Below are 11,887 nucleotides of genomic sequence, written 5' to 3'. Positions count from 1 at the left end.
CGAGGAGGAAACTGCTTGTTGTCTGTGGCCTAAATATATAGGTTTTATTAGTAGATGTCAGGGAAGAAAACTAAACCCTGTAAGATAATAAATCTCCTCATATGTTTCCATTATTATCTCCAGTAATTGTATTATTACACAGGATTCTTATGATGTTACATCGGATCATCTTCTTCTCATTCAGGTCTCTACAATATCGGATCCTCTCAGTGAAGATCTTCTACAGAAGAGAATTTTCCTGATTTACCCATCAAGGATGGATATGGACAGAGACAAGATGGCGGAGAGGATGTTACACCTCACCCTAGAAATCCTCTTCCGTCTCACTGGAGAGGTGAGAGATTCTGATGACGTCACATTACATCATTCTTATCTATGGGAATAACAGATGGACAGAACTGGAGAGGTGAGGACTCTGGAAATGTCTGTAGTGATATTTATTAATGTGTCTCTCCATAACCAGGATTACACAGTGGTGAAGAAGACCTCTAGTGATCGCTGTCAGGACCCTGTGTCTGAGGGATGGGGAAGACCCCTAAGCCCAATCACGGGGCCTCCACCTCACCCACTGATCCATAAGGACGTCAGTGACCAAAAGATCCTAGAACTCATCTACAAGATGATTGAGCTGCTGACTGGAGAGGTGACACTGCTGGGAATGCTGGAACATTATACAGTAACACTATGAAGGGATCGGGGGATGACGGTATCATTGTATGTGTCAGGTTCCTATAAGGTGTCAGGATGTCGCTGTCTATTTCTCCATGGAGGAGTGGGAGTATTTAGAAGGACACAGAGATCTGTACAAGGACGTCATAATGGAGGTTCCCCAGCCCCTCACATCACCAGGTAATAGACAGGACTAAATACACACGGCCTATAATTATCTGTATGTAGAGAACGAATTCAGTCCCTGTATGTGTTTCCTCCAGATCTATCCAGTAAGAGTACAACACCAGAGAGATGTCCCCGTCCTCTTCTTCCACAGGACTGTAACCAAGAAGATCCCAATGTTCCTCAGGATCATCAGGTAGATGGAGAGAAGGTGTCAGGAGATCTCCCCTATGATGTGTAGACGGCTGTGAAGGTCTTGTGCTCAGTCTTGTTTTATCCACCAGTATTATATGTTTTATACTTGTGTAATGAGAGCGGTGGAGATGGCAGGATTAGAGCTGATCATAGATGGGACTTCTCCATCTGTCTGTGACTTTTACAATATTTGTTTCAGGGTGAAGATCTGACCCATATTAATACTACAGAGACATATGTGAGAGATGATGAGTGGTGTAAAGAGGAGATTCCCACATATGACTACCCAGGTGAGTAGTAACCACTGAATGCAGAGAAGTCACAGATTCTTCTCAGTCACCGGCTGTGGCTGCTTTATCGGTGGTGTAGTCCTGTCGTATTACCATGATCACCATTTTGCCTCTAGACCACAACATTCTCCTCCACCCAAAACTGTTCAAATGACTTTGGGCATTGAAAGCCCTTTTCTATAGAACTTACAACCTGGAGGATCCACCTACCCCCTGGTATTAGTGTGAGGGTGATCCCTTAAGGCAAGATCTATATGATTGCTTGCACCTGACCCAATATAGGCCGAGTGCACGCTTAAAGAGTCACACCGAACACAGAGTTAGATGTCTACTCCTTTCTCAGCAAAGGCTTGCACAGAACTGAAGTTTATTCTCAAGACAAAGAGACAGGAGATGGGTGTCACACAATCTTCTGAGTAGCCAGTGTCAGTCTATGATAGGTCCATTTCAGCTTCACTTCCATATATGGTATCCAGTATCTCAGCTTCTGCATTCCAAGGATTCCTTCCAAGGTGTTGTCTGAAGACACAGACGCCATCTTGGTACACCATATTTGAACTGACTTATATAAGGTTTAATAATTGATTTAGTAGCCATTCTCTCCTTCACATTAGGAGACGCTGACCGTTACCTGCCCAGATCTGTAACTATAAAGCCAAATGACAGCGTACGTAGAATGTGCTGACAAGATAGAAAATCACTTGTAGAAAAATATGTGCTTTATGTGGTGCTCTGATTACATATTCATCTGTATTACATCCAGCAAAATGTCACCGGCGATGGCGGCGCCCTGCGCAGTAGTATCTATAAGTAAGAGATAGAGGCTACTGCGCAGGCGCCGTTGGTGTCATTTTGCTGGATGTAATTTTTTTTCTAAGCCTCACAATAACCACAATATTATAGGCATTATCAATAATAATATCAATGTTATTATATGCATTATGTAATAATGGGGGCAGGTCAGTGAGGGGTCAGCGACCTGTCATAAGCCAATACAGAGGAATATGTAATCAGAGCACCACATAAAGCCCCGCCCACAGCCCCGCCCACAGCCCCGCCCCAGAGCACGAGAATATCATTAACTGAAAACTACAAATACGGATTACACAACAACCACAAGACGGATTTCATCACCAGGTATCATTGTAATCGGTATATCGGCGCTGACCTGACAGTGTCTGTAGGTTACTGTGCACAATCCTGCTGACAGGTTCCTTTAAGACATCTCAGCTCTGCACTATTATACACAGTTCTCTATAAATGTGTAATATTTCTCCATGAATCTCATCTGACAGAAAATATTGGAGCTTACGATAGTTTAGATTGTGACGTCACCGAGCCCCATACTCTAATTACCCCAGAGAGGTTTCACCACTAGCTGCTCATTTATTACTGATGGAGACTGTGGAGTTTGATCATTTCAGTAGATGTTATTGTCTATAGTCACAGTGTGTGATTACAGTAGTGTCCAAAATCCTCTGATTTAACCTCTTCCTGCAGCCAGTTTTGTGTTCTTAATCAGGCCCCATTATTAATATCTGACGTGTGTCACTTTATGTGGTGATAAATTATTCACAAAGGATAATAGAAAACAAATGGATCTTACAAATTATTCTCCATCTTCGCACTATACCCTACATACGATTGTACACTACTGTCTGGGCACATGGCAGTGTTCAGAAGGGAAGGAGCGCCATTTAGCTATTTGAATGCAGATCTAGCTGGAATAGTTTGCAGACACAATGTATCGGGAGCACTGTTCATGGTCACCTGGCAGCTCAAAAGATGTCCACCATGAACATGCTTGGCGCTATCTTCTCTGCTTTCCATATCCCAAGGATTGACTTGCTCATCGCCCTATAACACCATTACATGGATCTGGACTTACACTGGGACCCCTAGGCTTGGACCATGGTGTTACCTGCTACTCTGTGTTGTTAGATGCCAAGAAGAATAGTCAGGTAGCTGGGTCAGAACCAGAAGGACAGAATACAGAACCAGAAGACACAAGAGTAGTCAGTAAACGGGCCACGGTCACAGCAGGAAACAAATACACAAGCCGCAAGCTGAGCACAGAGGACTGAACCAGAGGAGAACAGCGCTGTATCTGGCAGATTCCGGCCATGTGCTTTGCGCTTTAGTAGGGTGTGGTACTTTCCAGTTGGCTGAAGTAGGGAGCAGATTACTCCAGCTGGACAGCAGGAACAGATCCCAGATGAGATTGGACACACCATATGCAGAAGCCCTAATATAACTAAATGACAGAAAACCAGAATAGTCGAAATCCCCATAAAGTAATTCCATGTTATTAATTAATTCACTGATGGTTGTAAACTATACACACGGGGTCAAAATTGTTCTTACCCCTCGTTTAATGACAGAAAAACCCACAATGGTCACAGAAATAACTTGAATCTGACAAAAGTAATAATAAAAAATCTATGAAAATGAAAGTCAGACATTGCTTTTCAATCAAGCTTCCACAGAATGTGTAAATCACGGTGTGTTCACTAATTAGCATCACAGTTGTCTACAATCTTGGAATCAGTGAGTGGCCTGTATAGAGGCTACAGATACTCACTGTGCTGTGTGGTGACATGGTGTGTATCACACTCAACATGGACCAGAGGAAGAGAAGGAAAGAGTTGTCTCAGGAGATTAGAAAGAAAGTTATACACAAACATGTTACAGGTAAAAGTTATAAGACCATTTCCAAGCAGCCTCATATTCTTGTGACTACAGTTGCACATATTATTCAGAAATTTAATATCCATAGGACTGTAGCCAACCTCCCTGGACGTGACCGCAGGAGGAAAACTGATGACAAATCAAAGAGACAGATAATATGAATGGTAATATAGCCCAGAAAAACTTGTAAACAGATTAAAGGTGAACTTGAAGCTCAAGGAACATCAGTGTCAGATCACACCATCCGTCGTATGAGCCAAAGTGGACTTCATGGGAGACGACTAAGGAGGACACCATTATTGAAAATAATCATAAAAAAACAGACTGGAATTTGCCAAACTACATGTTGACAAGCCACAAAGCTTCTGGGAGAATGTCCTATGGACAGATGAGACAAAAATGGAACTTTCTGGCAAGGCACATCAGCTCTATGTTCTCAGATGGAGAAATGAGGCATATCACAAAATCACTGTTCCTACTGTTACGTTCTGGGGCTGCTTTGCTGCATCTGGCACAGGGTGTCTAGAATCTGTGCAGGGTACAGTGAAATCTCAAGACTATCAAGGGATTCTAGAGAGAAATGTGCTGCCCAATGTCAGAAAGCTTGGTATCAGTCGCAGGTCATGGGTCTTGCAACAGGATAATGACACACAATACACAGCTAAAAACACGCAAGAATGGCTAAGAGGAAAACATTGGACTATTCTGAAGTGGTATTCTATGAGCCCTGACCTAAATCTTATTGAGCATCTTTGGAAAGAGCTGAAACATGTCATCTGGAAAAGACAACCTTCAAACACGAGACAACTGGAGCAGTTGCTCTTGAGGAGTGGCCAAAATACCTGTCGAGAGGTGCAGGAGTCTCAGAGACAGTTACAGGAATCGTTTGATTGCAGTGATTGCCTCAAAAGGTTGTGCAGCAAAATATTTCAGTTAAGGAACCATCGTTTCTGCCCAGGCCTATTTCATGAGTTTTACTTTAAATTCTGTGGAAGCATGGCTGAAAAGCAATGTCTTACTTTCATTTGCTAATTTTCATAGATTTTTGATTTATTACTACTTTTGTCAGATTCAAGTTATTTCTGTGACCATTGTGGGTTTATCTGTCATAAAACGAGGGGTACCAACTATTTTGGCCACGTGTGTAGGAGGAGTGAATATTTTGACTCCACAGCAACTTTCTGGAAATTAACACACAGTGGATGTTGGAGAGTGAAAATTACACATTTGCCATTTTATTACCCAGCACATAGTGCCCAGATTGTGCTCCAGGAGACACACCACAAATTAAGTGGGTTCTTCTCACTATAATATTGCTAAATACAGGGATCCTAAATGTCGTTTGTGCACACTGCAAGACTCCGAAGTGAGAGCGGATTTTGCTGGATTGGTTTATCGAAACCCTGGAGCTTTTCAACCGGCTTTTAGCCACTGATAGTGTGATGGACCTGAGTGGGGACTTGTTTTTTGAGAGTTGAGAATTGGTATTATTTTCACCTACATCACATTGATTGGTTTCTTTTTATTCAATATTTGGGAGGCAGAATGAACAAACAGTTGAACACCACACACTACTGGCTCATCCAACAAGGTTTTCTATTAGACTGTAAAGTCTCATTGTCTTGGTAACATAGTAACATAACATAGTAACATAGTTTTGAAGGCTGAAGGAAGACCTTATGTCCATCTAGTTCAGCCTATTTTTAGTGCAGCTGTTCTGCATTGTTGATCCTGGGGAAGGCAAAAAACCCACAGAGTAGAAGCCAATTTTCTCCATAGGGAAAAGAATTCCTTCCCCTAAGCTGGGTCAACCATCTACCTATAATATTCTGTTATTCGTAACCTTCTATACTGTTACTCACAAGAAAAGCCTCCATTCCTTTCTTACATTCATTCAGTGAGTTGGCCATCACCACTTCCTCAGGAAGAGAATTCCAGAGCCTCACTGCTCTTACCGTGAAGAACCCTCTTCTATGCTGGTGCAGAAATTGTCTTTCCTCCAAACGAAGAGAATGCCCCCTTGTTCTTGTCACAGTCCTTGGTACAAACAGTTCATTGGAGAGATCTCTGTATTGCCCTCTGATATACTTGTACATATATATTAGGTCTCCCCTAAGTCTTCTCTTTTCTAGAGTAAACAGACCTAATTTTGATAACCTTTCTGGGTATTGTAGTGAACAAACTCCATTTATCGTTTTAGTAGCCCGCCTTTGAACCCTTTCAAGTTCAGTAATGCCTTTCTTGAGCACCGGCGTCCAAAATTGCACACAATACGCCAAGTGTGGTCTGATGAGTGATTTGTACAGAGGGAGAATTATGTTTTCATCTCGTGTCCCCAGACCTCTTCTAATGCATCCCATTACCCTATTTGCTTTGGTGGCAGCTGCCTGACACTGGGCACTCCAATTTAGCTTCTTATTGACTGAGATGCCTAAGTCTTTTTCCATGTCTGATTTCCCCAGCAGTTTCCCATTTAGTAAGTAATTGTAGCATCTGTTTCTCCTTCCCATGTGCATAACCTTACACTTATCTGTGTTAAACCTCATTTGCCATTTTTCAGCCCAATTCTCCAATTTACTCAAATCTGTCTGTAGTTGCAAACTGTCCTCCTTTGTGTTAACTACCTTACATAGTTTTGTATCATCTGCAAATACTGATATGTTACTGTGTAAGCCATCCACTAGATCATTAATAAATATATTACATAGTAGGGGGCCCAATACAGACCCCTGTGGTCCCCCACTAGTAACCCTGGCCCAATCTGAGTATGCATCATTACTAACCACTCTTTGTTTTCTATCACTAAGCCAGCTACCTACCCATCTACACACATTTTCCCCTAGCCCAAGCTTTCTCATCTTACTTACCAATCTTTTATGTGGGACAGGGTCACATGCTTTAGAGAAGTCGAGATAAATGACATCCAATGATTCTCCTGGGTCCATTTGAGAGCTTACATCCTCATAGGAGCTGATCAGGTTAGTCTGACAGGAGCGATCCTTCATAAATCCATGTTGATATGGAGTTAAACATTTATTAACATTGAGATATTCCATAATGGTATCCCTTAGAAACACTTCAAAAATTTTACCCACAACAGATGTTAAGCTTACCGGCCTATAGTTTCCAGGTTCCCTTTTACACCCCTTTTTGAATATTGGTACCACATTTGCTTGCCGCCAATCAAAAGGAACAGACCCTGTTTCTATAGAGTCTTTAAATATAAGGAATAGAGGTCTGTCTATCACATTACTTAACTCCCTTAATACCCGAGGGTGAATACCATCAGGGCCTGGTGATTTGTCAGTTTTAATCTTACTAAGGCGGTTCTGCACTTCTTCCTGGGTTAGGCAGGTAATACTTAATGGGGAGTTTACATTATCACTCTGCATTTCCCCTGGCAAATCCTTTTCCTGTGTGAACACTGTGGAGAAAAAAGTATTTAAAACATTTGCTTTTCCCACATGGCTCTCTATGATTTCACCCTCATTGTTCTTTAAAGGGCCGACACCATCAATTTTAATCATTTTACTGTTTATATAATTAAAGAATAGTTTGGGGTTTGTTTTACTTTCCTTAGCAATGAGTCTCTCAGTTTCCACTTTTGCTAAATGTATTTGTTTTTTACACATTTTATTTTTTTCTCTATAACTTTTTAATGCTTCTTCATTGCCTTCTTGTTTAGCTTCCTAAATGCCTTGTTCTTGTTCTTTATTGCCCTTTTTACATCCTTATTTAGCCACATTGGTGTTCTCCTGTTCCTAGCCCTTTTATTTCTGTACGGTATGGCTAGCTCGCAGTGGGGGTGTAAAACTGATATAAATATTTCCCATTTATTTTCTGTGCTCCTATTTTTGAGGACATTGCCCCAATCAATTCGGCGAAGGTCCTCTCTAAGCTGATCAAACTTTGCTTTCCTGAAATTCAGCATTTTCGTAACCCCCTTCCAGGGCACCTTACTGAAGGACAAGTGGAATTGTGTTGTATTGTGGTCACTGTTCCCTAGGTGCCCATCGACTCGGACTTCTGTTATTCTATCTGGCCTGTTGCTTAACATTAAGTCCAGAAGGGCTGTCCCTCTAGTTGGGCCCCGCACAAGTGGTGACAGATAATTATCCTTGGTCACTGACAGACATTGGTTTCCTTTCTGAGATATGCAGGTTTCAGTTTCCCAGTCTATGTCGGGGTAGTTGAAGTCCCCCATAATAATCACCTCATTGGGATTTGCTGCTTTGTCTATCTGTTTCAATAATACATTCTCAGTGGTTTCTGTTATATTTGGTGGTTTATAACAAACCCCTATGAGGATTTTATTACTTTTCCCTCCTTGTATCTCCACCCATAGAGACTCCACCTCTTCATTTCCCTCTTGTATATCTTCTCTCAATGTGGGCTTTATATATATATATATAGACAGACTCCACCCCCTTTCCTTTTTTTACGATCCCTCCTAAACAAATCATATCCTTGCAAGTTAGCCGCCCAGTCATAGCTGTCGTCTAACCATGTCTCAGTTATTCCTACTATGTCGTATTTTCCTCATACATTACCAACTCCAGATCTTCAATCTTATTGGTCAGGCTTCTTGCGTTGGTCAGCATGCAGGAAAGAAGTTTTGCTTCCTTTTTCTTAGCTTCCTTCTGAGTACCCTGTCTTGGGTCCTCTTTACCACATCTAGTATCCTTGATTAGTTTGTCTTTCAGCTGCATGTTCTTATCTGCTGTTTTTTCTCTCAAAAATTAAAGATTTTTTTTACATAGCTTGCCATTTTTATGGACAGTTTAATTAGAAGTGTTCAAAAATCCAAAACTAAAAGATATTTTATTAATAAATAATAATTGTTTTTTATCTTAGCAGATGACTATACCAGGAGATCAGAGGGACAGCTGACATCTTCAATTTTTCAATCTGATGATCTTGAGATCCTACAAGATACAACTGAAGTGAATGCCAGTACTCCAGATATACCATCATCCATTCACAGCAAAGATCTGTCATCTGATCCTATGAAACAGGTCCCATCTTCTGATTCATTACCAACTACTAAGGAAAATCAAAATCACAAAAGAGGCAATAAAAAACAAACTGCTCCTAAAGCAAAGAAGCCATTTTCATGTTCAGAATGTGGGAAATGTTTTACATGGAAATCACGTTTTGTTACTCACCAAAGAACTCACACAGGAGAGAAGCCTTTTTCCTGTTCAGAATGTGGGAAATGTTTTAACGAGAAATCACATTTTGTTAGACACCAAAGAACTCACACAGGGGAGAAGCCTTTTTCCTGTTCAGAATGTGGGAAATGTTTTGCACATAAATCACATTTTGTTACTCACCAGAGAACTCACACAGGGGAGAAGCCTTTTTCATGTTCAGAATGTGGGAAAAGTTTTAAACAGAAATCAGAGCTTGTTACTCACCAGAGAACACACACAGGGGAGAAGCCTTTTTCCTGTTCAGAATGTGGGAAATGTTTTGCACATAAATCACATTTTGTTACTCACCAGAGAACTCACACAGGGGAGAAGCCTTTTTCATGTTCAGAATGTGGGAAATGTTTTAATCAGAAATCACATTTTGTTACTCATCAGAGAACTCACACAGGGGAGAAGCCTTTTTCCTGTTCAGAATGTGGGAAATGTTTTTGCAATAAATCAGATTGTGTTAAGCACCAGAGAACTCACACAGGGGAGAAGCTTTTTTCCTGTTCAGAATGTGGGAAACATTTTGCAAGTAAATCCCATTTTGTTACTCATCAGAGAACTCACACAGGGGAGAAACCTTTTTCATGTTCAGAATGTGGAAAATGTTTTAAACAGAAAGGGAGTCTTGTTCCACACCAAATAACTTACACAGGGGAGAAACCGCTTTCATGTTAAATGGAAAATAAATCTTGATCACCATCAGAGATCTCACACAGGGGAAAAGCCTTTCTCCTGTTCATAATGTGTGAAATGTTTTAACCAGAAATGGAATCTTACTAATAATAATAACCTTTCTTTTATTTAGCGCTAACATATTCCGCAGCCCTTTACAGTTTGCACACAGTATCATAGCTGTCCCCAATTGGGCTCACAATGTAAATTCCCTATCAGTATGTCTTAGGAATATTGGAGGAAACCCACACAAACACGGGGAGAACATACAAACTCCTTGCAGATGTTGTCCTTCGTGGGAGTTGAACCCTGGACTACAGTGCTTCAAGGCTGCAGTGCTAACTACTGAGCCACCTCACCAGAGAACTCACACGGGGAGAAGTCTTTTTCCTGTTTAGAATGTGGGAAATATTTTAACCAGAAAGTGCTTCTTGTTAGACATCAGAGCAGACACACAGGGGAGAAGCCTTTTCATTTTCTTAATGTTGGAAAAGTTTTAACCAAAATTGAATCTTTTTAAATGGGTTGTCTCTTGTCATTCCTCATGTTTGCTGACAAAAGGATAGAACTAATCTTTATTAATTCCAAATGTAAAACTATACCCATAATTCACTGCCTGAAGGTTAGTCAGAAGGTGACTAATAGAAAAAACATAAAGCCCACAGTTCAGTATGAGGGTGAGGTGACATATACACACTCACTCTCCAAGCCTCTTATTTCTACGGGTTTCATTGTCCTCATCAAAGGCGACTCATCAGGAGACTATTTAATAGTGATCTATATTCAAGCGAGACTAGACAAAATAAAACTAAAATCATTTATCATATTATCCGAAACCGTCAGAAAGCTAGCCACATATTGGCAGATCCCAAACTTCAAACTATATACTTCATATAGTTTTTACATCACGAGGGACACGGATCTATCATTCTACAGGAAACAACCTAGGGGTTTTCAGCCTCGGTTGGAAGAACACAGATCTCTTCCATTGACCATCGCTGAACCATGGATACATTTGGAGAAGCCAGGTTGTGATCCTCGGATCAACTGGCCTTTTACCTTGTATGGACTGAATGGATTGTCATCTTCCTACACTTGTCATTACCTCCTCTCTGTGCGTGCCACAGGTGGGGTAGCGATCCTGGGAGCGAATCAGCAGAAGGGTGAGACTCTGTAATGTGCACTCTGTTGGGTATTTTGCTGGGACTGTTCTATGTGTTATCTGCCTGTTTTGTGGTACAATAAAGCATTGCCCACACTGTTTTACCCTCACTGTGTGTTGTCTGAGTAGCGTTATGCCCATGTTAAAGGGAGAGCATTCGATGGGACGATCCCTGATCCATGTCGTTTCAGCCAGCGGACCGGGGCACCCGCTGACCACCCCATGTCTCCACAGGCATGCTTCAATAGTCTCAATGGGAGGCTAGAAGCTGCTATAACCCGATAGGCTCTGCCACATACAAGCAATGATCAGATCACCTGCATGTAGCAGAGTTGCTCACTTGCTATGAGCGCCAACCACTGGGCAGCACTCATACGGTAGGATACGGCAGTGACAACCATAGAGGTCTGCTGGAGACCTCTGGTTGTCATGTCAACCTATCAGTGACCCGCGATCACGTGATAGGGTCACCAATGTGCGGGATTTCTGGCCCATCATGTGCGAGAAAAGATGTAGGCTCAGTGCCAGAGCCCACATCAAAAGGAGGGAGTCCGACATCAGTGTACGTTTACACCCGATGTCAGAAAGGGGTTAAAGGGGATTGTTTTTACAGAGACGGAAGTGGTAATCAATCATGTATACATACAAATAATTACAAAAATACACAGCTTCTAATGTTAAATAGTATAGAGTTAAGACTAGAAAATATAATTTGTGTAAATCATGTGTAGATATAAAAATTCAGGTAAATGTCAAATGTTCAAAAACAGCAAAAAGCAGAGATGCCGACCTGCCCAGGCCTCCCAACAAATGCACTGTCAGGGTGAGTGGGCCCATATAGTTAG

The 11,887-nt window shown here is 41.5% G+C and overlaps 1 protein-coding gene across 1 annotated transcript; it reads left to right on the top strand.

Moving 5' to 3' along the window:
* Positions 1–8,972: 8,972 nt before the first annotated feature.
* LOC141082213 (uncharacterized) lies at positions 8,973–11,142 on the top strand. The gene has a single exon (XM_073566163.1). It carries the CDS (start codon positions 9,014–9,016, stop codon positions 9,881–9,883), a length of 870 nt encoding a protein of 289 aa, XP_073422264.1. The 5' UTR covers positions 8,973–9,013; the 3' UTR covers positions 9,884–11,142.
* The last annotated feature ends 745 nt before the right edge of the window (positions 11,143–11,887 follow it).

The sequence above is a fragment of the Dendrobates tinctorius genome, unplaced genomic scaffold (genome assembly GCF_039654945.1).
Source record: "Dendrobates tinctorius isolate UK_male_01 unplaced genomic scaffold, ASM3965494v1 ptg000017l, whole genome shotgun sequence".
NCBI classification, from domain to species: Eukaryota; Metazoa; Chordata; class Amphibia; order Anura; family Dendrobatidae; genus Dendrobates; species Dendrobates tinctorius.
Note: the sequence above shows the minus strand (reverse complement) of the source record. Positions and strands in the feature narration are given on the sequence as shown.